This window comes from Melopsittacus undulatus, chromosome 8 (genome assembly GCF_012275295.1).
Source record: "Melopsittacus undulatus isolate bMelUnd1 chromosome 8, bMelUnd1.mat.Z, whole genome shotgun sequence".
Classification (NCBI taxonomy): Eukaryota; Metazoa; Chordata; class Aves; order Psittaciformes; family Psittaculidae; genus Melopsittacus; species Melopsittacus undulatus.
The window spans coordinates 38,375,009-38,402,756 of record NC_047534.1 but is presented as its reverse complement, the minus strand read 5'-3'; the positions used below and the strand labels follow the sequence as shown (position 1 = coordinate 38,402,756).

At 40.5% G+C, this 27,748-nt stretch overlaps 1 protein-coding gene across 1 annotated transcript in view; it reads left to right on the top strand.

Annotated features, from left to right (window-relative positions):
* Nucleotides 1-27,748, top strand: part of UBE2E3 (ubiquitin conjugating enzyme E2 E3) — a 56,628-nt gene that overhangs the window by 25,830 nt on the left and 3,050 nt on the right. The window contains exons 4-5 of the mRNA XM_034065440.1: nucleotides 25,264-25,396; nucleotides 27,172-27,319. Of these exons, the coding sequence (XP_033921331.1) occupies nucleotides 25,264-25,396; nucleotides 27,172-27,319 (281 nt within the window). The remainder of the gene's footprint in view (nucleotides 1-25,263; nucleotides 25,397-27,171; nucleotides 27,320-27,748) is intronic.

Genomic DNA, 27,748 nt, shown 5'->3' with positions numbered 1-27,748 from the left:
TATATCTCTTGTTGCTCTAACACTTGTACTTACAAAGCAGTATTTTCAAAGTTTTTATAGTAGGGTTTTAGTTGCAGGATAATGTGGCTGATTTACATTAACAGTTTGAACCCCTATAAAGCAGCATCAGATTTTGCTAGAGTGAGAAAAAGTGAGATATAAAAAATAAATAAATAAACCAAAAACTAGTAAGCATGTACCAGAACAGATTTAGATGACACTACCTAAGTGTTTACCTAAGAGATCTGAAACTACATGCTAGACCTTATTTGAACCTCTTTCTGAACACAGTGTATTTCTGTAGGTTAATGTGGTGCTGGGTGAAGCCTCACTTTAGAGAAATGGCAGATAAGAGCTTGGGGAAGAGTACGGTTGTTTGAGAACTGCAGCAGGATGCTTAGCAGCCTCCTCTTGTGTGCCCTGGCAGGGAGTAGTATAAGAATAATGAGACAGAAACCCCCTTAATCTTCTTCTACATTTCCATATGATTTTAAGTCAAAATGAATTGGAGTAGCTATAAAGTAATCAGATCACTTAGGGCTAATTTTTCGTCACTTTATACAGTGTAATTGATAATAAAAATACAAAATTTGGTACAAAAGAGCACTGGTCGTAGAGGTCTACATTCATTTCAGCACTCCAGTCAGTGAAGTATGGAAGCATGTCCTTACATCCCATTGAAGTCGATGGGGTTTAAGCATGTGCAGAAACAGTTTCCTGAGCTGGGTCCAAGGGAAGGGAGTCAGATAAGAAGGGTCAAATTCAGATGGAAAAGGGGAAAGCAGCGTAGTGATGCAAGTCAGAAATCACTGTTGTGTTCAATATTTTCACAGAAGAAAGCTCTACCTGTTGCTGTGCAATGCACTGCTACTATTTTTAACACATCTCAAATCCTCATCTTTAAAGATGTCTGATCCACCAGTGGCTCCACTGTCAGGTCAGTGCATTTGGAAAGCATAGCCTTTGGTGCCCGAGCAGGGTGAGGAGAGAGAAAGAGGGGGAAGTGGGACCCACCTGCTGTTCCCTCACCTTTGCCAGCTTTCTTTTGGCAGTTTCAGGGATATACGACTACAAGGAGTATTTCTGCCACACCTCCACTCCAGTACACTATTTGTAAGCAGCAAGAGGCAGAAGTGTGAAGCCAGTAGTTGTCAGAAGCTGCTCACTACATTGCTGTTAGGTAGGACTCATGTTTCATGAGCATAAAATCAAAGTACACATTCAGTGCCAGGACTTTTTTTCTCCTAATTTTTACCTGAGGGCTGAATGCTCATCTGATCCTGTTTATTTGGGGGTATTCAGCACATAATACTAAATGTGCTTGATTTTTTTTTTATTTGCAGGTCACCTTTTAATGGAGCTGTAAAAGTAAGTGTAAACTGCACCTTCTTTTGTCATCAGTAAGTGCTGAAGGGCATAATGCTCAGGGCAGGAGTGTCTCTGGGCTCACAGGTGGGAGGAAGATGGGCAACCCCTATCACTACCCAATAAGAGGGCTGAAAGGTAACTTGTTCATTTGCGCTATCTGTTTGTACAGGCCTCCTCAACACTGCAAATACTTTTTTCTTTTCTTTTCTTGGGATGCTTGTAAAGGGGACCCTGTTGTGCTAATCCTAACACAGCCTAACACAAAACACATTCACAAGGACAGGTTTTGTTCTAAAGAGTTTACCCACTATAGCTAATGGTTCTTCTGCTTGGTTGAAAAAGAGGGCTGGATGGCTTGTCTTGATGACCTTAAAGTCAGACATAATTAGGAAATACAGCTCAGGCTGTTGTCCCACATAGGGAGGTAGCACTTACCCCTTTCAGTGTCTTACAGGGGATCTTGGTCCTTGGTAGAAATTGATTAAGTACATTTTCCACATGATGTGGGCAACTCCTGGTTGCCCTAGTCCCTATCTATGATCTGGGTGGACTTTGCACATGTACCAGAGATGCAGGTGTAAGCCAGATGAAGCAGTCAGAGATCTCAAAACTCTTTTCCTGATGTGCAGCTGTGGAATTCATTAGCAATGCACATAAATGGGCAATGACCCAGACAGGGGGGAGCAGTACCCTGCAAAGGCTTTGAGCTGTAATCTGAGAGGGAGGTGGAATAAAAAGATCTCGAATCAGTGTCTTTCTGAGCTGTCCTGTTGCAGGAGTAGTTTATAACCCCTAGCAACTGCTGCTGCAGATCCTCCTCATTCCCTCCCTTCCCTGGCAGCTCCTGTTTGAATAGTTGATGTCTGCGTGTCCGCGGTAACAAGAGGAGATGAGCCTTGGGGTGCTTCACCCCAGAAGATCGGTCCCTTTCAGCCCCCAGGCAGGAATGGGCAGTGTGTGGAGATGGCCACCCAATGGCAGTACTCTGTGTGTCTGTCTGCCTGTCTCTGGCTGAGATGCCTGCTGGGTGCTCAGCAGCGCCGTCCTCTACAGTTGTGTGATCTGAAATCAGGACTTCTCATTTTCACAAGAAACTTTGTATGTTTATTTTAAGCCACCAATTTTTTAGGAAACCCCCCCAACTGTTTGACTGTGGTGTTTCCAGGAGGGTAGGAAAAGTCCCAGATAGAAACAAATTTAGTGTGGTTGTGGTTGTGAGGAGCAGGTTTGAGGATCTGTGTTACAAGTGGCTGCCATTACTGCAGAAGTTGTCTTTCTCTATGCAGAGCTCAGCTGTCCAGTGTAATATTGCAGGACATCATCTAAAGTGGATCTGACGTCTTACCTCAGTGCCAGGCATGTGAATTTCTCTGTTTGCTTTGAATCAGTTAAAAAGAAACAAGCAACTTTGGCTTACACACAGGGCCTGAAGGAGAACTTTATGAGATTGCAGATGATTTCATCCCACTTCTGTTGTTCCATAACAAACATGAGTTACATTTGTTGGGTCTGTTCAGTGAACACAAACTCAGATGAAGTGCAGCATCTGGGCTGCACTCAGAAAGGCCTCAGCCCTTGCGTGGACTGGGCTGTGGTGAGCAGCAAACTCTTACATGGAGTCCTGTGTGTGTTGTAAAAACATAGACCGGGCCTGTGGGTCCGTCTGGGAGCTGATCTCCGTGTGCACTGCGGGGTGTGCCTGGCAGCTTAGGAAATGCATAGCGTGGCTGAGCATCAGCAGTGAGCTCCCCTTCCTGTGGTTAGGAGCATGAAGTGCAGGTGAGCTGCCAGTCCTCAGAAATACACGTTGCAGAGTCTGCCTGGAGGCAGAGCTTCACATAGGGGTGAATGCTGTAAGGGAAAACCAGCTGGCCAGACTTCATCTCAGAGGCTGTCTGCTCAGTACGGAAACATCACTGGATCCTGCAAGGAGCTGTATGAATACACCAGGGACCATCGCAGCCAAGGCCAGATGACCTGTGCCCCTGAGAGAGATGCCTTCCACGTCCTGCACCTGTGTGGCGAGCACAACAGGAACGGCCTGGGGTGGGAAGGCTCTTCTCTTGCCTTGTGTGTTCTAGTGCTCCAGGAAAAGGGTGATACTGAAGTAAAAAGAAAAATGCTCTTTTTTTGCATAAAAAGAAAGTGTTAGAAAAAACAGAAGGTTTGACTGGAGCTTGCTGGGAGGAAGCAGGAAACACTCATGACTGGTGTGGGGACAGAGTGGTTCGTGTGGGACATTTTGTGTGTAAGGCTGCGTAAAGAAGCTTGTGCGAGAGACTTTCCTCTGCCTGTCCTCAGCTTGGATGCACTGTGGCATAGGGGTTAGGGTTTGTCAGACACTGCTTTAATTAACTCAGAGCAGGAGGTTGAGGCAGCAAGACAGCTGTTATTCCTCCCTTGGAGACCAGGAAGTATCAGCATGCCATCAGACCTGCTTATGTTACATGTACTAAACACACTTGGTTCCTTTCTTCTGTCTGTTTTTCATCAAAAGGTTAAAGCACAGGCTGGAAAAAGAGGGACTCTGAAGGGCAGGGCCCCCTGCCTAATTATGCATTAGGCACTTTATGATAAAAAAATGATGTGGAGACTGTCTCTTACATGGTCTAATTCCTGTTGTACAAACCCACAAAGGAATATTGGTGTTCAGTTCCTGTTTTCACTTATGTTCATGGGTGCTCTGCTCCTGAGCAACTTCTCTGCCTGGAAGCCTGCTCTCAGCCAGGGGGGCACTCTCTCACGATATTGGAAGTGAGAAAATGAGCAGAAGGATGGCTATTTCCAGGGAAAGTACATCTCCTTGGCAGTAAGGGTTTACCTGGGAGAGCCAGGTACAAGCTTGAGTGCCTGTCAGTCCATTCCAAAGCTGTGATTTGGCAAATGCAGGGCAGTAAAAGGGAGGGCAGTCAGCAAGAAAAAGTGTGAAGAAGCATGCCCAAAAGACCTGTTTGTTCAGATGTATCCGCTAGCAGTAGCTTGGGCTAGCTGGGGCCCAATCGCTTCTTTACATCTGCTAACAATAACAGGAGAGCAGCAGTCTGCTGCAGAAGGGAAGAGTAGATTTGCAGCCTGCTCCTGCTTGGTCCCTGGCAAGATGTGTGCTTTCAGGAATTAACTTGGAGAAATGCTTCCTTAGCAGTAGGCTTGACAACTATTTCAGGACCAGTGAGGACCAAATGAGCATGCTTTCACTTCCAGTTTTGTATGGTGAATGACACCCCTCCAGCAGTCTCATCTTCTGTGTGTTCTTTCTGGCAGCTTACACCTTTTAACATTTAAAGTTTTCTTTTCCTTTAAACACGTCTTACAATCCTGCTTTTGGCTGGGTGGTAAAAGCAAGCGGGTGCGGGCAGCATGGCTCTGCCCTGCAGTTAGCTGTGATTGCAGACCACATCCAAGAGTAGCTAGTGCTTCAACTTGTTTCTTGACCCATTCTCCAGACAACTTGCTTTTCTGCACCGTCCCAGGGTTTCTGCGATCTCCTGTAACGTGTGGCTTTCAGCAGGAGGCTTCACAATTCTGTTTTCTTCTAAACACAGTTCTTTCCGAATGTGTATAGTACCAAATTGTCCAGAGGTACTGCTGGCATTTTTGCCTGGCTTCCCGGGTTAGGCATGAAAATAAGCTCAAATCATCACTTTCTTCCTTTTGCTGCAGGACAGTCAGGTTGTAGCTTGCCTGAAACTCTCACTTCCCTAGAGAGACCTCTGGGGGATGATGGAAAAGGGCTGAGCAGGGACCTCTGTGTAAGTCTAACAGGAAACAGAAGTGTCCACCCAGCTAATAACAGTGACAAATACTGTGGGAGAAGCACCATCTGTATTTGAATTAGGAGGACAAGGAGGCATTTAGAGAGAGAGGAGGAAGGCACAGTTCAAGCATATTTAATATGTATTTGAGTTTAAAAGCATGTCATGTTTATAATCAAATAGGAAATTCAAATTTATTAGAGTATGCCTTCAACAAGGAAATGTTGCAGGCTAAGGGGTTTGTGATTACTTTGTTGACAGAGGGTGGACTTTGGTGAGGCTAGTATAGGACTGATGTGAAGAAGATGGATTTGCGAAAGGGTGGGTGATCCTGTGTGGTCTCAGAAAAGGCACAAAAAGAAAAAGAAAAGAAATTAGAGAAGTTAAGAAACTATTGCCAGCTTATGGCATCAGATGAGTAACCCCAAACAGCCATACTGATACTGTAGCTTTAAAGTTATATAAATATATGAGGTTGAAAAAGCAGACTTCATTCAGTAGACAGGATAGTGGCAGCCAAGAGAATTAGTTTACATTTTTATTAGGCATTCTCATTAAGGGAATGGGAGACCAGGATTTATACTCTTCCCATCTCATAAGGCTTATATGGATGTTTCAGTACTCAGATGCTTAAACATCTCAAACTAATGAAAAGATCATTTCAGGGCTCTTGAACTGCTTTATAGCCTGTGATAATGGAAAAGATGTGTTTATTTCAGGAAAAATTGTTTAACTGGTAGAGAAATGTGTTCTTAAGCACTGTTAGAGCAATATGCCAGTAGTTGTCATGCATATGTAACGTGGTAGCTGCATCTGTGGATCTAATCTGTTTACCAAGAAACCCAAATAATAAGATTGTGGCTTTTGCCTTTACTCAAAAGAACAGTGAATTAACCTGAAGCAGATCTGTATTTTATGTTCAGAGATTGTATTTTATTCTAAGAGATTTTGTATCTCATTGGGAAAGATTGTAGAGGTTCCGAGGTATTTTTCTGTAAAACAAATATTAAATCTGAAGAAATTATAAATCGATTTTTATCTAAAGTACTGGAGGTCTGTTTCATTTTCAGTTTTATTGCCTCTTTTTATGTTATTTATTAATTCGTTAACTGTACTAATTCATTAGCTATACATTATTAATGTCAATTATTGCTAATTGTTAAATATTAATTATTAATGTTAATTCATTAGCTATACATTGAAATATTCTTTATACTTTTACTGTATGTTTGTAGATAAAAGCACAAGTTGCTGTCTTTTTACGAATTTTAAATAAAGTAGATTAGTTCTTACTAGCATTTTTGCTGGCTAAAATTAATATAGTGTACTGGTATATAACAGATCCATTAACATCAGTGACATTAGTCAGGCAAGGCTGATGGAGAACAGAATTGGGTCAAAGGGACTGAGTACACTTGTTCATTTTAATAATGCTCTGCATAGCTAGTGCCAGCAAAATTTTTCCTCTACCAACTATATATACTAACCAGTACATACCCTGCGTAAGTCCTGTAAAAAGCTACAGATTTAAATAGCTTTGCTGAAATCTTTTCTACCTCCTCCATTAAATTGGGTAGGAGCAGCTATCCAGAAAGTATTTAAATAGAAAAACATTCCGAGTTCTGGGTCTTCATTGGTCAGCCATTAACAGCTCAAGAGCTAAATCTACTCATCAAACTGACAAAGGCAGTGGCTACTTGTAAGAAACCAGTTCTTCCACTAGATCACCCTGGTTCCCTAAGAACTAGTCGAGTTTCCAGTAAATCCTCAGGAAAAGGGAGAACAGAAAATGCTCCTGTAATATGTTCTGCATGGGATGTTTCTAAAATTGTTCAGCCAACATAAACTCTATGACTTTAGGAACAGAAGGTAATACTGTGTATTATGCTGATCTCATTTAGCATTTTGAGGCTCCTTTTGGTTGACCCCTCACTGTTGGCAATTGTGACATTTCCCAGATAATAAAACTGAGCCACTGTCTGACTTTCCATAACCACCAGGAAAGTGATCCTCTCCACTGCTTCCCATGGACCACTGCTGACAGCTCTTCAGCAGTCACGAGAATTCCCCCTCCCAAGTTTGCGCCTGGGCACACAGATTTTGGTTCATTTTTGACATGCTTTGAACACTGCTTTCCTAAGAATCCAGATCGCATCCAGCTGCTCCACACTATTTGATTTTTTCTGTAATGTGTGTTTGTTCTGGAACAGCCCTACTGAAAGGAACAGAGGAGTGGGACATGCCAAATGTATATTTGGTGGCTCTAAACAAATCCCTGCCTGATAACATGTTTCAGTTTGTTGTTCAACAGTGGAGTGAGTTTATTGACATTTCAATGATCATAATTAGACTTCAAAAGTTAATGTTGCATCAGCATGCAGAAGAGAAGTTGAATGTTGAGGAGTCAGATTTCAGACTTGGTATTTGTCATTGCTGTGTGCGTGGTACTTTTGCCAGGACAAAGACATCTGTAACCTCTCCTCCAACAGGTATTCTAAGACCAATAATGGGTCTATTATAGAGCACCTTGTCCATTCTTTTGGTGCAGGATATACAGGGCAGGCACCCACAGATGAGGAAACAGTACTGACCCCTTTCCAGACAGACTTCTCTTTAAAATCCCATGCGAGCACCTTCATTTGATGACAGTTCCTTGGGATGCAGTGAGTCTGCTGACATAGTCTGATTTACTTTGTCAAGTAAGCAAATTACTCCCTACCTCAGCAGAGTTTATTTTTGGTGTTTCTGATAAAGGACTTTTCTTTGTCTGTCAGGGAGAGCTGGTTTAGGATTAGATGTGCCAGTGCTGGGATCACGTTTTTGTCTCTTTCAGTAATACTGAAAAGTTTTGAATCTGGGTCCTCAGCTAAAGTAAAAATAAAGTGAGACAGCTAAATCCAAAGACAGCAAATGTTTCTGTTGTTCATGTGTTCCAAATAGTAATAATAAAGACAGTTTTATTTATTGAGATAGAGGGAAGATGAAGTGATTTCTTTACAGATAAAAGTCATTTCACTCTTGAGGGTCTGCAGAATAAATTCTTCAGTCCTATGTCTTTTCAATGAATTGACATGTAGTGTCTCAAGCCCTGCTTTAGCTACAAGTTGCAGAAAAATAACAAACAGCAGTGTCATGTAGCTGAAAGGATGAGCAGGGAAACAATCTTGTGCTTGGCAAGTGTATAAAATGTAATGGTGAGGGGACTGAGAGCAAACAAGCAAGCAAGCAAACTCAGTGGTTGGTTGGGAATTTGCTGTGAAGAAGTCAGAGGTTTTTTATGCCTTAACCATTTTTGGGGTTTCTTACAAAAAAAAAAGAGGATTCAGAGTGCTAAGCCCCAAAGGAATGCACCTGCTGCTGCTTGGATAACTTTACAGATGCCCAAGTGTAAAAGTTGCAAATCTGAATGTTTATACATCTGCAGTTTTTGTCAAGTGGACTTCTTGCAGTGTCTCTAAAATTGTACATACAATTACCTTGTACTTTACAGTCCATTTAAATTAGTTTGTTTCTGAAACTGGTGGTCATATTTTTTGCCTATGTTTTCATATGGACTTAATACATCCTGTAATATTTTCTTTCTTATATATTTGCATCATTCTTATAGTACTGACATTAGTTTGATGTCTTTGCTAGGAAAAAACCCTACTATTCTCCAAGACTTTTTTCTTTCCTATGAAGGTTAATGATTATATAATATGTAATTTGCTGTACCAGTGGAGCTGCTTCCTCATAGCTGTTGCAGGGGCTGGGTTAGTGGTGAACTTGGCCCAGTGCATGAGCCCTTGCTGTTCTGTGGTATTTAGGTATTTTTGACTGGCAGGAAGCTGGGTATAGGCAATTTGCTCTATAGATTATAGATACAAAATACTTGTCTTTCTAAAAGGTGATGTCTCTAAAGTTGTGAAGAATTATTCAAGTTAGAGTGTAGAGTCAGGTAGTTAAAGGGAACTTCAGGAACTTGTAGGAGGGTTTAGAATTAAGGTTACCATGTGTTATTTAGTGTTTCCTAGTTTATGAATATTTAATCAATCTGCTCTAACATTTCCTTGTCATTTTCTTTTTCTATTTCTATTCTTCATTACTGATATACTTCTAGATTAAAAAGAAATATTTCTAAGGAGAAATATATGTTGAAATAAGTACTGTTAACAGATCAAAGTATTGCAGGTAACTATAGCAGATTTGCATTGATATAGTTGTTTGAGATTAACATGCAAACAGTTAGAGGCATGTCTTATCCTCTCCAGACACATAGTAAAACATGATAGGTTATTTCTATATTGTTGTGAAACAAGCAGAAACCAATTAAGTATTTTGCCATTCAGAAAGGGGATTATTGCATTCATTTGACTAAAAATCCAGGAGGAAAACCACTAGTTTTCAGTAGTTTCTGGTTGTTAATGTTTATCTCAGGCATACTCAGAAGAAAAGTTTGATAAACAAAACTTTAGTTTTAATATAAGTCTAAAGTGAATAATACAATCTGTGTTGGAATCAGTGATGATGAAAGATATTTAGGCATTGCTGTCTGTCTGTCTGTTTAATATTTTCAATAGGTATGAAGCAGATTAACTATGTCATTTATAATTAATATTTCTTCCTTGAGTTAGATTGTCAAGGAAAACGCGTTTTGTCTTCAGGAGATGAAGACTGTCTTCATTGTAAGAAGAGTAGCAGTTTGAAGGAGTACCAGGGGCATATTCAAGGGAAGAGGAAGAAGATCTCTTTGGGACTGGATGGGAGGCATTTGGCTGAGCCAGCTGGAGGGAAAGAGGTAGAGCAAATGCAGACATATTCTGGGAGAACCATGGCCAGTCTCTGCTGGCTGAGATTTTAGCAGAAGATATACATGAAACCTGCTTCTCTGAAGGCAGGTTGAGAAGGCTGTGAATGGAGTGGGAAGCTGTAGAAGAGCTTGCAAATTTGAACTATGAGGAGGCTGAAAACATACAGTCTGCAGAAGTAGTACATTAATTTTGTGGACCTAACTTGTCAAAATTAATCAAACAGCAAGTAGATAAAGGTGGAAAGAAGTCAGTGTTTGAAAGTTGGGATTTATTTTCCTGTTGGATGCTTTCTGGTGCCAAGTAGACATCTATGTTTAATTTATGTGCGCTTGGCATTTGGAGTTTACCATGTTGTTTTGAATGTGGCCCTTATCTGTATCTACTTCACCTTGCTCCTTGACTCCAAGCTACCGTGGTTGGAGCAGTGCCTGGAGACCATTCATAAGCTAAAAGCCAGTCTGTGTCTGTTAGGCAGCGCTTTGTTGGGAGTGCCAGCAAAACTGCCTCCTAGCTTTTAGATGGGTTTGTGGTGGAGCTTGACCTTCAGCGCATTAGAGATTTTCAAGGCCCAGGTATTTAAGAAATGCTCCTCTGTGCTCCGTATCTGCTGTCTGGAGAGAATGCTCAGATGGCTGAGGTGCATCCCAATGGCACCCACTCCGCAGAGAGCAGTGCGTTCACCCTTTTTTGTGCTCCTCCAGAAAGTTCTCCCTGGATCAGACTGCGGGTCTGGTCAAGATTTGTAACCGTGGTATAATTGAGCTGAGTAGATTAGTTCATGACTATTTTGATGTTTAAGTGACTGATGTAATTCTTTGTAGGAAGGCTTGGCATAGTCACTTTGTTGATCCAAGAAGCACAGAAATGCCAATCTGTAGAGTAGATAAAAAGCTTTAAAAATTGAAAGAAGAAAGCGAAGAAGCATTGTCAAGAATGTATCATAAGGATGTACTCCACATCATGTTTCTAATCACTGTCTTTATGCCTTCAGTGGTTTAGTACCTTGTGTTAAAGGTGGACTGCTGCTTCTTCCATGCCTCAGATTAGTCAGTGGTTAATGAGGTCGTGCCCAGTGCTGGAGGTCTTTTCAGGGCAGCTCTTTAAAGGAGGTGCCTGCTCTGAAGTGTTTGAGAGGTGCATGAAAGCGTTGTAGATCGACTGTTTCAGGCCATATTAGGAGATTTATTTTTTCACAAAGCTATGCTCATAAAATTGCTGCAGTAATGACTGGAATCTGTTAACATTTGAAGAAAAGAAGCACTCGTGTTTAAGGAATTCAAGATAGCATGGGGAGCCAAGTGCCCTGGAGGAAAACAGGGTAAATCTTTTTTTTTTAATATTTAGTACACAAAAACTTAGGGTGGGCTCCTTCAGAGCTGACAAGAGTGACTGTTCCCATTGAATGCAGGAAAAGCATATGGAAAAAATCAGAAATTATTTGTGTCATCACTTCAGCATCGACTCTCAGCACAAGAATAGTACCAGATTTTGCAGCATTTCCCTTCCTAGAATATATAATAAACAATTTATTGCTTTTAGGCTGGGTGGGAAAAAAAAACCCACTGTTGCTGCCTTAGCATTATACATTTGGCTCTGACATGGGCCTTGATCTCATCACAGTCATGTATTTGAAGAGCTGCAGTCTTTCAGATACTGCAGCTGCACCTCTGTAAATGGGGGCAACTCTTCTACTCTGTTGTCCTGAATTCTTTTGAATGAATGAGGCCTATTGCTTCCTTTTCTCTGAAGGCACAAAGGATGTAACCTGTGGTATAAGGATCCAGTCCTCTCTCTGATTTTTGCTGCTTGGGAGCTGTGGAAGGATCATGTCATTCTGTACCTGCCAAAACAGGAGGTTCATATAACCATAATCCTCCTGGATAGTTGTCTGCATGTGAACAAAGCCACAAATTCTATGTTTGCCACTTCTCTTTTTAGCAACAGAGGTTTTGTAGTCAATACTAGTGTTTGCTTGCAACAGCAGCTCAAATGAAGATTGTGGTTTAAGTGTCACTTGGTTTGGGGCATGGCTGCTCCTTCTTTAGTGACAGTTCCTATAAACTTGATGCTTCCTGGGTGTTTTTGTAAGTATAATCTGCTAAGAACAGTATTTTAGCTACTTATGTTAGTATTTTGGAGGGGGGGAAAGATGCTACTTGTAGCTGACGATCTTCAACTACCAAGAAGTACAGTGCATTTTAGGCTTATTATCCAAAATGCATACATCTAAATACATGTAATACTGAATGCTGAAAAAGGTTATTTGTTTTTACACCACGTAATCTGCAGCATCCGGAGGGTAGGAATTGTACAAAATAAAAGTGAAGGTATCGCTTTCAGTTTTAGTCACGATGGAGTCTTTCCAGCGCAGGTGGCATCCAGTAGCCTGGGTGTTTTGCAGGAGGTGAAATTTCTTGTTTTGTTTCTTTTGGTCAAAGAGATTTAAATAAAACAACTTTGATGTTAAACAAGACATTACCACTATAAAGCTAGAAAAAAGCTGTGTGTCTCCTCCTCCTCTTGGCCCTGGGCATAGGGCACGTTTTCTACGTAGTTCAGAGTCATATTTCCTTCTATAGTACAGTCAGTGCGTAGTCAGGCATTCGCTGTGCGATCAGCTGCACCAATGGAGATGTTACAATGGCCCTCTGTGGTGGTTCAAACCTCTCCCAACTCTGCCAGCTGGAGGATTCATGTGAGTGGGGTCTATATTCCTGCTTTATACTAAACTCGTATGGTTACTTGTTATGGATCGTACTGATACATGTTAGGGAGAGCTGTCAGTCTCCTGTGTCAGCAGTGCTGCAGGAGCAGAAATAGTCAACTGATTAGATCTTCACTCTTTATCTTTTTGACTATTTCTCCCAAGAGGAGGCAATTGAAAATCATTTCCATTAAATTGTAGACTTGAATGCTCAATGTTCTGCAGAATGTCTCTGCATTGCCACTAGCAGTTATTCAGAGTAAAATATTGCGGACAGAGCAGTGGCATCTGAGCAAATGTCTGACTTGGTGCACTTCTCTTTTCAGCCCCCTTTTAGATTTTCTTTTAAGTTGTCCTCAATAAGAGCAGCATTTGAGTGGCCATATGTTTGAAGAAACACATAAATAATTTATGACTGTTATTTGTATTCATTTTTGTAGTTCCAAAGCTATTTTAAAGAAACAGCTCAAAGGACTTCTTCTAGAATTAATAAGTTTTCACATAAATCTGGAAATGTCTGTAATTTTGCTCAGATCTCTAGAAAAGTGCATTTAGTTCATTAGTTTCACGCTGAACTGTTAATGTTTTAGGTTGTTTTATTAGGAGAGAACAAAGAACTCCTGGCTTGTTGAAAATTTGTTACACAAAAATAAGGATGAAAAGGTTCCAAAAGAGCTGATGTTAAGCATGGCAAACGGGATGAAGTTGTGCAGATTGGAAAGATTTACAAGACATCTGGTAATTAGCTCCCAGCTCCTATGGAGCCCTGCCCTGTGGAAGCTGCTGCTGCTTGCTGTGGAGGGGGAGCAGGAGGGAGGTGAAGCGTATTCCTGAGAAGCGAGATCTTTGTGTTCGCAGATTATCAGTGGGCTCTTGAAGAGTCTCCAGGTACCTCTTTGGAAAACTACCTCCTGCAAAAGACACGCCTGGCACCTCTCCCTGTGCAGGGCTGTCTCCCCTGCCGGCGCTTGCCTGCTGCAGTGGGGGAGGGTGAACAAGCTATCAAAGAGCTCGTTATGGCTTTCCCCGCCTGAGCCAATCTGTCAGCCGCCCCGAAACCAGCTTTGCTGCGCTCCCCAAGAGACAGCGCGGCAGCTGGGAATTGCTGGAGTGCACCGGCTGGAGTCACCTCCCTCTGACTGGCCCAGAGTGCCGGTGATGCTTGGGACTGCTGCTGGAGCGGGGCACCTGGTGAGTAACCTTCTCCAGGGAGGTGCAGCAGCAATCCCGGCTGCAACGGGCCCAGAGGCAGGCCACGGAGTTTGATTCTTTCCTTATTATTATCATGATTGTTGTTACAATTATTAATTATTGCTGTTACTACTGCCACCATTATTTTCCAGTACTATTTGTTAAATTTCATTAAGGGAAATTTAAACAAGGAAACAAAACTCTCCATTTGGATTCATTTTGTAAGTTGTTTCTTGGGAGCATCCCTTTTTCTGTAGGATAAAGTGTGGTGTGTGATTTCTGAAGTTCAGATTTATGAACCTTCAAGCATTGCATGGGAATCGCTGAGACCTGGTGCACTGCTTACTTGTCAGAGTCTTCGAAGCCTTTGCTTCAGTACCCTGCTCTCTACCCGTAGAATCACTTGTAGTAAGTCATTGTCCCTTCACATTTAGTATTCTGTCTGTGAAACAGAATGTTGATCTTATTTTAGACACCTGCAGTAAAAATGGCCAAGATTATATATTTACTATATTTTTATCAAATATTTAATCATTATCAAAATTATATATTTACTATGATTTTTTTTACAAATATTTAATCATTTAAACATCTGTAATCAATCCTAGCAGGCTGACTGCTAGTAAAAATGTTTTATCTGTTCAGCTCTGAATCCGTTAAGTACAACAAGCAGGCAGCCTGTCTTAAGTTAATTTTTCTAGCAGTGCTTTACTTTAAAATTAGGCATTTGCAGCAAAGGAAGAGCTTTATTGAGATTAGTTATCAGAAAGAATATTATTTTTCCTAGATTGCAGATATAACCAAATGTGTGGTTAATGGTGTTCACTAAATTACAACTGACTGAGAATATGAAGGAAGTAGAATTATGTACCAGTATAGTGTATTAGGACATGTTGTAAGAGATTATACTTAATTTGTATATAACCCAATGAATTTTGCAGCAATAGTCATTAGCATATACTTTCCACTGATAATTCATGCTTATAGTCTCAAATAGAGCCATACAAGCCTGAGCCTTTTCTTCTAGAGATTACAGCTGTTCTGTGTCCGGGTTGTAGCAATAGTACAAGTGGTGCTGCAACCTGATCTGTTGGAAAGAAGGATTTAGGGCCTGGGAAGAGGTCAGTGCTGTCCATGTACTTTGCTTTGCCCAGGGGGTGAGTTGCAGTATCCTACTGGAGGCAGTAAAGTGTCAGTTCCCTGGCAGCTGCCCTGAATCTGGGCTGGGGGGGAAAGTTACATTTCCTTTTAATCATAGTTCTGAACAGAGAGATGTGTGAAAAGGTAGAATGAAGTTGCAGTGTATCTTGGTCCACTGGTACCCATGGTCCAAGCTCTATAGCAAAGCTCTGTGCGAGTCACAGATTTGTTGGTTCAAGCTGAGCAGTTGCAGTCTTCTTAGAGGAGGGCGACAAAGCCCTGCTGCCAAGTCTAACCCAGACAGCTTTTGCTCCATACAGTACAGCTGCCTCCGTAAAGAATGTTCATTTGGAAGAGTTACTCCTTAAATTAACGTTGTTAGAGGGATCAGTAGTTGGGCTGGAGCTGGCTTTTCAATAAATAGATTTTACAGAGGGAGACTTGATTTGCTTGATGTTTATTGACTTTTTTTTTTCCCCTGGAATGATTATTGTCACATTTTTCTTCAGTGTAGTGTGCTTTTGTGGAATCAGATGAACTCATATCTCAACATTGGTTTCTGTGTATTTGTATGCATGATGCTTTTTTTATTCCTTTGAATTGTTCTGCTTTTGGAGCTAAAGCTGGTATTCACAGGGGTTTTAATGCTTTTAATACAGAAGTTACATTTATATCTACTCTCTACCAAGTATTGCTTCAGCTGTCTCCAATTCTGCATTATAGAAAACAGATGCCTATTCACAACTGCTTTTGTTTTGAAACTCTCTGGATATTCATATTTGACTAGTGAAATGTACATTGTTGATGGTTTAGCACCTCAACCAAGTCTGCCTTACGCTGCTCATCATGTTGAGTCACTCTACAGCTTACATACTAAATGGACAGAGGGGAATAGTGGGAAGACAGAGAGAGGATCCTGAGCCTCTACTTTGATGAACAGGGTTCCTGACTTTTGGCTAACCAGATTCACACCCCTTCAGAACAGCTAACTTCTTTTAATTGAGATGAAGTAGCTAGGGACAAAAGCCACATAGTGACTCTGACCATGTTTGGAAAGGACTCAGACTTGCGAAGTCATCATTATTGGGCAGAAGGGGGGGAAGGTCTTTGTGGATGAACAGACAAAGCTCGGTGTTATTTTGAGAAATGCAGCCCTTTGTTAGTTACAGAGATTTCCATCAGACTTTTATGGCTTCAAGTTAGGCATTCAGTGCAAGGAGCTGTGGCACAACATTTCTGCCTGGAGAAAAGAAGGCTGTGTGGAGACCTCACAGCAGCCTTCCAGTATCTGAAGGGGACCTACGGGGATGCTGGAGAGGGACTCTTCATTAGGGACTGTAGTGATAGGACAAGGGGTAATGGGTTAAAACTTAAACAGGGGAAGTTTAGATTGGATATAAGGAGGAAGTTCTTTACTGTAAGGGTGGTGAGGCACTGGATAGGGTTTGCCCAGGGAGGTTGTGAATGCTCCATCCCTCATGGTGTTCAAGGCCAGGTTGGAGAGAGCCTTGGGTGACATGGTTTAGTGGGAGGTGTCCCTGTCCATGGCAGGGGGGTTGGAACTAGATGATCTTAAGGTCCTTTCCAACCCTAACTATTCTATGATTCTGTGATTCTATGATTAGGCTGTAAGTGTGATGTGGAAATGGAGGGAGGCAAGAGGGAGGAAGTGTTTAAAAGTGATAACGAAATTATGTTCGGAAGAAAGCCTGTGCTAGAAGGTTTGGAAGACTGAACCAAGAACTGGCTTAGATCATGAAAATACAGACTTCTTGTGAGAGAAAATACTCAGTGCTTGCTACAAGGCAAGATTCAGGAAGTTAGTATAAAATAACTAAAATTATGAAACTAATATGCATATATTAAAGGTCATTAAATCCCTAAATAGTTCTTCTTATTCAGAGTGTTAATGTGATTTAATGGCAACAGGCTGTCTGACTGAGTGGTTTTGTCCTTCCTCCATCTCTGTGTGGGCAAGCTGTAACTTTGTTGTTGAAGTTGAAAGCTGAATTTTTAGAGGTGGGAAGAAGTGGGGAGGACGCCTTCTAGCTATATTGATGTGAAGTGCTGGGGAAGCTACATCCTGGACATGCCAGAAGAGAAGGTTCATCTCTGGTAGCACCATGCATGTTGGATGTTCGCCTTCTTGACAAGAATGCAGGTGAATACACCTGCATTTCAGTGAGGGTGACTTCCCAGCAATTCTGTCTGTCTTGGTCCTTCATGAGGTACCTGAATAAATCATGTTCACTAGGTTGAACTTTCTCCTTTTATGATATTACCGAAAAGTTTTTCCACAACATTAACACCATTCACAAGTTTAATCATGGAGTCTGCCTTTAAGCTTGGATTGTCAGACTGTGGTCATTCTCTAATTCACTAATGTTCTTTCTGTCTCAAAAAGCACTGTTCATAGTGGAGCTCATTTCAGGTTTTGGCTGAAGATACATTCCTTCATAAAAGTAATCCACACAGCAGTGGAAGGTGGTTTTTTTTAGTACATCGGTTTGTATTTGAAATTGGCTAATGTGTAGGCATTTGGGTAGATAAATTGATAGCTGGGGATTTCATTTGAACAGCTCTAGTTGACTGCAGGCATAGGCTGTTGAAAATTGCCCAGCTGATGTTAAAAATGTAATTGAAAACATCAGTAGGAAATCCTAAACTGGGTGTCTCAGTGTCAGTTAGCTTTTTGCATGAAGATTTTGCAGTGAATGATGGTGGTGACTGATGTCTAAAATACACGGATGACACAGAACTGTTGAATGAGCTCCTGATAGCGTCCTCTCAGTCCAGTGGGTAAGGTGATGGCCTGGGTTTTGGGAGATTTGCATTGCAGTCATACTCCACAGCACACATTTTCTGCATGACATTAGTCTAACAAGTTTGTGTTTGAGTACCTCCATTTTATGCATTTGTGGGCAGATGCCTTAAACTAAGGCTGTGTGATTTCTCAGGTACTGTGTGATTCTTCCAGGATGGATTGCTAGCATCAGTATGGAGGCTATAGCATACATAAGAATAAAATACACATGTATTGCAAATGAGGTTTGTTTATGTTAGGGAATCATGAAGGACCCTCTCTCATGGAAGAAGAGCAAATCTGACATATTTCATAAATACAGGTTCATCAGTAATTATGATTGGAAGGAAAATTTGAACTGTATACCTGGTGAATAAATTTAATTGACAGACTAATTTGGCCTTAGTACAAATCGAGTGTTATACCAACAGCAAGAAAATAGCACACATTTTGCCACTAGTACTACTGGTATTTCAACACTGATGACAGGAAGCTGGCCTTTTATTTAATGCTAAATTACGGATTTGTTATTATGAACACATGGTGAAGTAGCAGGAAACATTTCCTTTTAATGACTGTCCTGGTCTCTGTTTTAATAGGAAGCGTGGATAATTTCTCTAGCATAGGCATGTGAGAGGGACTTCTATGCATATTCCAAGATATTTAAAATGAACCAGATGTTCAGCACAAACTTTCTTGATGCCTGAGAGTATTGCGATTTCTCCATTTTCAAATATAACTCATGTTTGGTAACATCTTATGTATTGCTTGAGTAGTTTATAGCTCCTCTGTCAAGAGCATAGATAGAAACAATCTGATGTGTTTTTGTTACCTGGATTAAAGTCAGTATTTCTGCTGTAATTTAACAAACTACATTATGGGGTTAGTTATTTTTCAAAATAAAAATTACAGGAATTCTGCCTCCATAATTGCCTATGCTTGTTCTGGAAGATAAAAGGAACCCGAGTAGGCTTTTAGCAGCAGCAAGAAAGGTCCTAGGAGCTAGCAGGAGTACAAAGAGGAAAGGTAAAGTTCAGCTATTGTAGCAGTGAAGTAATTTAACGGGGCTTTTGGCAGTGGAAAAGCTATCAGCTCTCTGAAATACATTACTTGGGTTATCTACATTTTACAGCTTTGATGGCATTATCAAATGATTTGTTACTCAGCTTCCTTTAGTAACAACAGTGTGTATTCTTCTACTAATGGCAAGATTAGCACCGGAGGTTTTAATCGTCTAAAACACTGCAGTCTGGTGTCTTTCCCTGTAGGGTGATTAATAGCAGATCTGCCCTCAGTTAGATTCCCCTAATGGTACAATTTGATTTGAACTGAATACGGCCACATGATTGCATTCCTAAGCTGGACCATGCAACCTAGAGTTTGTGCCCTCTTTATGCTGGCTGCATGACGGCAAATGATACCTGATTAAGCGTAAAGCCTGGTGTTACAGAGCTAATCCACTGACATTTTTGGAATGTGTACAGTTTGGCCGAGTTTATGTTGGATCAGCACTTTGCTTTGAGTAGCCATGCTGCTTTTGATCTGGTAGGAGGAGCTCTCAAGTTGGATTTACTGTTGCATCAAACCGTGGCCTCAGGCACAAGTTCTGCACTGCTTTACAGCCAGCTGAATTAGCAGGGGATCCAGGAGTTAAAAATGGGGGTGGGGGTTATTTATGCAGTAATTTCTAGCTTTCAGTCTTAAGGGCATGATAGACTTTAAGGAAGTGACAGAAGCAAAGGTTTGTACAGTAAATGAGGCTCTGTGTATCCTCAGTTACACAGAGCCTCTGTGGATCTGCTAGAAGCAGTAAATAACCTTTTCAGCACCAAATGTAGGAGGTAGTTCAGTGGCAGATAAAATAGAACAGTTGTCACTATGTAAAGAACACAATAGACTGAAACCTTTTCTTTGTCAGAATTGCACATAACCTGGAAAATATTAATAATATTAAACTTAATATAAATTAATATAATTTACATTTAATATTAAATATTAATAATATAGTAATAATATATTAATATTAATAATAATAATGTACATTGTTGGTGGTTTAGCACCTCAACCAAGTCTGCCTTATGCTGCTCATCATGTTGAGTCACTCTACAGCTTACATACTAAATGGACAGAGGGGAATAGTGGGAATAATAATAATATAATATAAAATAATATTAATAATAGTGACTACCTTACCAAAAAGTGTTTTGAACACAGATTTGATATATTGCTGTAGGCAACCCACATGTATCCAACCCTAGAAAAATGCTGTAATCCAAAAATTAGGGCTCGAAGCTCTTGCAAGTGAAATCAGTGTGTGCTTCCTGTGTGTAGGGGATGAACTACCCAGATTCTGTAAGTAGAGGTGCTTAGGCACCACCTCTGAAAATAGGAATGCTGAGAATAATGCTGAGTGCCTTTCTTACGGCAGGATTTGTAAAACTCTATTTCTGAAGCTGTCTTGTGGATATTGCGAAATTCACTATGTAGCTTTATGAAATGGATTTTTCAAGCACAGGGTTGTGGAACATACTGAAGGGCATTCATTCTTCCTTTCCTGAGTACCTTCAGTTGAATTAAGAAAAATTAAACCAAACCTTTTACTCCTGTCTTAAAGCTGTTGACTTCGCTTACATTGCTGTAAAAATTGTAAGTCATTGTGGTTGAGCAGTCTGTGAATTGCTTCAGAAGTTTTACTTTTTCTGAGTCTCATCTGAGATGGAAGTCTGGGGAAGATGAGTGGGCTCTTCCCTTGCCTCTCACACAAGGCTCCCATTTGGTTTGCTAGCTGCTGCTTTTGTGGTACCTGCCTGTATAGGATGATAGCCCACCACTTAAATATGTGATGGGTGTCTTGAGTTGTAGACCAGTACCTTTAGTTTTATGGTACCAATGACATTTCTTATAAGGCTGTTTTAGAGGCTGACAGACTTCACTGCTGGGAAGCTTCCCAAAACACGTATTACTTTCTTCTTTTCGCCTAGTTTCATCCTATTACAGACCCAGATTGTTTCTCATAATAAAGCATAACACAGAGTTAACATCAAATCTAGCTAAATTACTCCCTTTTCCCACCCTTTTCCTTCTTAATTATCATAGTCTCAGTACCATGAAGTTGCATTCTGTCATGAAATTTAGAGCCCCATGTTTCTGAGGATTGCTGTTGACAGGAGAAGCAAATTTAGCAAGAACAGAAAGCAGCATGCTACTAGCGTCATGTAGATTGGAAATTTCTTGTCCTAGTTTCTCATCCCGCAGCTAGCTCCATATGGGCAGCCCTAATGCATTTTGATTTAGTGAATTGTAACGAATGCTGAATTCTGATTTCTGTAACCACTGTGTCAGGGGTCTAACAGGCTTCTTGTTGGTGTGAATGCTGCTGTATCCATATGAATGCTCACAACAGTGTGCTGGAGAAGCTGTTGTACATCTTCATGAAACCTGACAGCCAGGGTTCAGCAGTTAGGTTTAAAGGCTCTGATGTGAGCCCATGAGCCCCTAGAGTTTAACCTCACATCTTGCCAAATTCACCATCTGAAGGCACACTTATAAATTAAGTCTGTTCAGTGGACTAACTTGGATAGAACGTGCTTATAAATCCTTTGTCTTATCTGGATCAGGTATATATCCCTCAGTGAAGTGGCATAATGAATATTTACTTAGGAAGCAGATATAGCCAGCTAACTGTATCGAATTTATTGTAAGGAAATCAATCCAGCTTTTGTGCATGAAGTAAAACCCCCTTAATTTTGCAAAGAGTAGTTTGTCATGTCAATTAATTTGCTTTGTTATTTTGTGTGAGATTTTTTAGCCCGTATTTAAAAAAATTAGTTAAATGGCTCGTGTATTGAGAAGATACTGTCGGTGCCTTTACTGAATTTGTGATGCTCTGTAAGCTAATTCAGGAGGGCAACAGATTAGTAGCAATGAACTTCACATATATGCTGTGTAGCCAAAACACTGCAGTAGTTGTCAGAGCCTTTGCTCCATCAGGATCTTGTATTTTAAAGGACATAATGGAGGAGAAATTTTTTTGTCCATATGGATTCCATGGAGGAGGTCAGAAGGAGCTGGATCTTTCAGCTATGAAGAAAACCATGGCAGTTCCTTATGGTGGCACTCTGCATGGGGTATTCTGTCCCAGGTAGGAGGCAGCAAGAAGGGTTCCTTGGTTGTCAGTTACCACAATTCCTTGGGTTTAAGGTGAGATGCTTGAAGCCTGTGCTTGCTGTAGGAGAGTGAGTCTCTTAATAGCAAGAAAACTTCTGGAACTAAAGAGCTCAAGTACAGCCCCTAGAATCACCTCCCGTGCCAGCCTCTTTAGTGCCCAACAGGAGGAGAGTATTTCTTTCAGGTGTATCAATGAAATGGAAAATTGTTGCCAGAGTTAAGCTTCCTTATTCCCAGTTTTCAGCCCGGGTTTTTTGCTTTCCTTTGTGGGTACAGAGAAGTTAGATTTACACCGGAGAGTGGTGGTTCCCTCCTTGTGGCTTTCTGCAGCATCAAGACAACGCTCTGCAGCGACAGAGACTCCAGCACTTGCTTGCAGCTCAGTACACAGCAGAGAAGTTGCCTGAGGCAGGACTGCACTTTCTGCTCTTCCCTGCAGTCATCCAAGTGGGTGAAACCCCAATGCGCTGTCCCTGTGGAAGTCATTGCAGAGGCTGAAACTTCTGTGAATAGGTCTGGTGTGTTTTGCTGAGCCTTAGAAAGTGTGGCTTGTTCACTTAAAAAAAAGATTACCTTGTATAAGAAAGTATATGAAAGACAAAGTAGGGTATGGCTGGCTGAGGATGATCCCCAGGAAATACACAGGTGGTAGAAGCCCAGTGTGATGTCTTGTCTCTGCGCTTTAATCTCGTGTCTCCTCACACTAATAACAGTAATTGTGGGATTTTCAGGTTGCTAATGAAGCAGAGGTATCTTTTACAGCACTGGAAGTGAGACAGCACTTCAGCTGTTAAATAGGAATTTCACAAACCTCGATCAGTTATAACTGAATTGTTAGATTTAACAATTTTCTCCTGTATCTGAGTGGCTCTTGTTACAGCTTTGTGTTACTTTTGACATTGCAGCAATCTTTTCTCAGCAGAAGGGGCTTGAACAGTGTTTTCTTCCTCTTACAAGGTTAGGAATTCCCCTTCTCACATTATAACTGGATGCTTTTGTATATTGCTAGCAAAGGGTATAGCGGATAGCAATAGGTGGAGAATTACTGCACTTAGCTTCTGGCAACTAGCTGATAGATGCCTTTGTACTGACTTGGTGAGTGATTACCAGATAGTTTGGCACCAGGCTGGTACCACACTTAATTGTGACTGATTCATTGGGCTGAAATATGTCACTAATTTAATTCAGCTATTTCATTAATCTGATTGAATTGCATCCAGCTGTTAGAGGTGTGTGAAAGAAAGGCACCTGATACGTGAGGCAAGAGCAGTAACCTCTGCATTAATTTATAAAACAGTCATTAGGACATCTAATGCTGAAATTGAATTGCTCCATAGAAATTTGGTTTCCAAGCACAATAGTAATTAGCTATAAGCTTGATGAATGTCAAGAATTAATTAAAACATTTCAGTGGCCTGTGTGGATTTTAAATATTGTCATTATTGCCCCAATATTTTCAGTTCTTACACTAATTGCTTTCTAGAGAGCATGAATAGAATTATCTTCTGGAGTGACTGAGGGTACAAATGGTTCATTACATCATTGAAAATGGACCTCCTTGCCTCTGGATTTCCCTTTTTTTCCCTTAAATTTATCTACTGTTTTTCTTTCACTTTTGCACATACATTACAAATAGAAAGATAAGATCAGTGGTTTTAGACCCAGACTTTAACTTTGACAGGACTTGTAGTGTTTGTTTCCTAGCTGTACCATGGAGGCCAGCAAGCCGTTGTTGCCTACATTCATTTTGGCAACAGGAAAATAGCTCCAGCTCCATCAAATAATTTTTTGTTTTAATTAAATAGGATGTGAGCCAAAATCTGTGATTGTTTTGTCCTGTTAATGAAAGGCCTGCAACAGCTTAAACATTGCGTACATGAAACATCCACAAGATAAAAAACATGCTGGAAAATTACAAATTTAAATGGAATTCATAATCAAAGTCAGCTTTTGGTTGTTTCTTGAATATGATCTTAACGTAAAAATAGTTAATTTTTTGGTGTGGGAATTGCAGATGCAGAGTGCAGACTGCTCATATTCCTTGTCTCTGATGAGTGTCTCCACATGTTTGGCTATATAGTAAGGATGAATGTCCAACATGCCTTGTTACAGACTGCAGACATATGTGACAAATACATGAGGTGACACAAGGGAAGAGCTTTAACACTTGGAGGGCTCATAAGGATCTCCTCTGTGTGTCGAGCAGTGCCAGAAACCACAAACTCCCAGGCTACAGCTTGATGCCATGTCTTGCTGCTTGCTTCATGTGCAATCGCATATGACAGTCCTCTGTGCCTCTTCCTTGGGACTGCAGAGGGATAAGAAGGGCGACGTTTCACCACGTGTCTGTGAGATGTAGGTGGTGCCTTAGAGGCTGCTGAGGTGGGGAGAACTGAATGGATCTTTTACAGTGCTGCATTATTGACTTGTCATCTGCATAGGTGTGACGAATCCACTGTGCCTGCCTGAGCTCAGCAGAGGTGTTTTAAGCAGTTAGTTTGGATCTCAGTGGATCAGATTCAGGAGCTTTTGTGGAAGGCTGGGTTAGTGTTTGCTGACAGAAGTAAGATTGTGCTTGGGTTGTTTTTTTCCTGAGGAGGTTAGATGGTTACTGTGTGATAATAGGATTAAGTGTGATGGCTCAGAAGTGGAGAAAATGCTTGTTCATTACCCCTTCTTTCAAAGCTTTAATAATTAATTGTGCAATAACCTTTCCCCTAGTGAGAAATGCATTCAGTATTGTACTTCTTAAAACAAACTGTTTTGGGTTAGTATGCTTAATGCTGATTGCCTGGAGGCATAACACAAATATATCCTGAAGAAAACGGTATTTGGATTTGACAGTGCTCAGTTCCAGGTTACTGCCCCTCCCATCCCCAGCTTTCCTGCCCCAGAGATATAACATCTCACTGTAGCCTGTGAAACAAGTGGCAATAAACGTGTGTCAATATTTGTGTCACTTCTTTTTATGAAGGTATGGTCTGTTTAATGCCTGGAGAAGTTGCATGTTGTCAAGATACACAATTCCTTTTGTGTATGGATATGATGTCATGGGAAGAGTATGACATAGAAGCTCAGAGCAACCACATACTTGAGAAAGCAGATCTGGGAGTTTGTTTCAGATAATGACAGTCAGTAGCTCACGGTCTATCTGTTTCAGTGCTGTGTCTCCAAAGGGGCAGCGAAGCGCCCAGCTTCCATGCCTGTTTGAAACTGGTGGGAAATTAGACAGATGTTAAGGATAGGCAAGTGATTTGTATTAAACAAAATAAAGGTAGAAAGAAATCCATAAAATGCCTCTCTCGACAATACATCTCACTCTTTGTTTCTCCCTGTTATTTTATGCAGTGCTGGTCCTAAAGGAGATAACATTTATGAATGGAGATCTACTATTCTTGGACCTCCGGGTTCTGTATATGAAGGAGGTGTTTTTTTCCTGGATATCACATTTTCATCTGACTATCCATTCAAGCCACCAAAGGTAAGGGTAAGGTTTTCATTGTGTTTATCATATTTTCACTTGTGAGAAGAATGTAACATGCAGTGAGTGAGTACTCATTGCCTTCTGAATATCAAATTTGTTTATGGTTTTTTGAAAACTCAAGGTTCAAAATCTTTGCTTGTAGTTTCAGAAGAATCCCGTGTCTATTTCCCGATTACCACAGTCAATACTGATTTCCAAGCTTTACCAGGTGATAAATGAGATGATAATTCTGATCAAGAGTTAAGATTCAAGGAATTATAATAGAAGAAAGAGCAACACCTTCTTATGTTTCCTTCCTCTCATTCCAGCTACTAAATTATATGTATAATGAGCTTTTGCTGTAATGAACCAGATTCTGTATTCTCACTAAAGATACATATTATTATTTTTAACAAAATAACAGAAAGCTAAAATAAGTTTAGATAGACAACTGGAGTGTTGTATTGTGACTTCAAATTGGGTAAATTACTCTTATGATTTCTGTTATTGTAAACTGTCAGTCTATTTGCTACATGTAAGAGCAGCAATCTTGTTTGATAGCATTTTTTGAGCAAAAACTTTTTTTATTAAATTAAACTAGTCTTGACTTAAACTAAAATTTCATTTCCTTGCTCAGAAATAGTTTGAACACTAAAGAAATTATAAGTTACTAATGGGTATCAAAGAAGTTAAAGGTTATCCCTTTCAACCCTTCCTTAATGTTAGAGTATAACTTGTCACGAAGTCACCAGAAAGAACACTGCTGACATTAGCCCAAGCTAAATACATCCTACCACACCTTTCTACAACTTACGGCTCTTGTGGCTACAATGCTGTTGTTACAAATCAAATACCGCTTTTCATTCCCAGAAGGATTACAGCATAAAGAATAATATATTCTCTATGTATTTCACAGTTCTCTGAAACCCACAAAATTTAATATTCCCCGAGTTAATATTTTTACAACGAACTGATGGAGAATTTTCGACAAATTCCTTATGAAAATCTCATAGATAGGGGGTTCTTTAGAGTATGATCATTTTTTTTAATTTTCGGTAAACATCATGGATTTTTCCCCTCCTGCATTTGTATAAAAAGGAGAATATTCCTCATCTTGTGCGTTATGTAATTAAAGCAATTAAATATTTATAACTTATTGTTTGTGCAGAATAATGCTTACATGCTGTACTGATACTAGACTGAAATCATTTAAAAACAAAGGTGATCTAGTGTGAGGGCACTGTTTTGGTGGTATATTTTGTCCTGCCTAATGAAGGGTGAGGCAAAGATTCCATTGTTAATTTGAACAAGAATAACACAAAATTCCAATTTTAAATATTAATTTTCATGGTCTACATTTAGGCTTTTGAAAGCAAGGAAAAGAACAACTAATGCTGCAGATGCAGCCATCTTCTGTCTAATTCTTCACCTTAAGAAACCACAGTAAAATTACACATGTGATTAGATTGGTTTTGACATGCAGCATGTTCACTAAATTGTGTACAGTACTACAGAGTAGGTCCTAATTTTTGTGGATACCAGACAAAAGGTCTGTGTGAAAGCAGTTTATGCACCAAAGATCTCCACGGGAGGTTCTTTAAAGGTAGCCATGACTACAGTAAATACTCTTATGTTAAATAATTGTATTTTAGAAAGCGAGCAGAGAGGAGCTGCCTCCGTGGAAGCTCTGATGAACTAAGAACATCCCAGGCACTGCTGCTGCTCAGAGACAAGGGGCAGCATCTCTGGGCAGCCCTGACTGACTCTTTCTGATTCATATACTGTGATTCTAGGTTACTTTCCGTACCAGAATTTATCACTGCAACATCAACAGTCAGGGAGTCATCTGTCTGGATATCCTGAAAGACAACTGGAGCCCTGCTTTGACTATTTCAAAGGTTCTGCTGTCTATTTGTTCTCTTCTGACAGACTGCAACCCAGGTAAGGAGCTGATATTTCATTGAGCATCCACTCTTAGTTATTTGACTTATTTGCTATGGCATGTAATTTGTATATTTGATTGTACACAGATTAAATAAAAACTAATATTTTAGAAACTGGGGATGCAACCCTCCTGCTCAGATGTGGTCTGACATTTAATGGCACTCCTGTGGTGCAACAGAAAGTAAATAACATTAAGCTCTTTTTTTCCCAAGTTATGGTGGAGAAAATAAGCTGATGTCACAAAAGTTCTGTATTGTAGGAGCTCCAGTGAGTGGTCTGGCCAGGAAACGATCAAAGTTCTCTTGAGTTAGAAAACTCAGAAATCCTACAGGTTGAAAGGGGCAGCAGGAAGTCCCTTCTTTAAGATGGAAAGTGAAATGTTTAATCTTGCAAATGTGAGGGGGATGATGATCAGAGAGAGTTCCT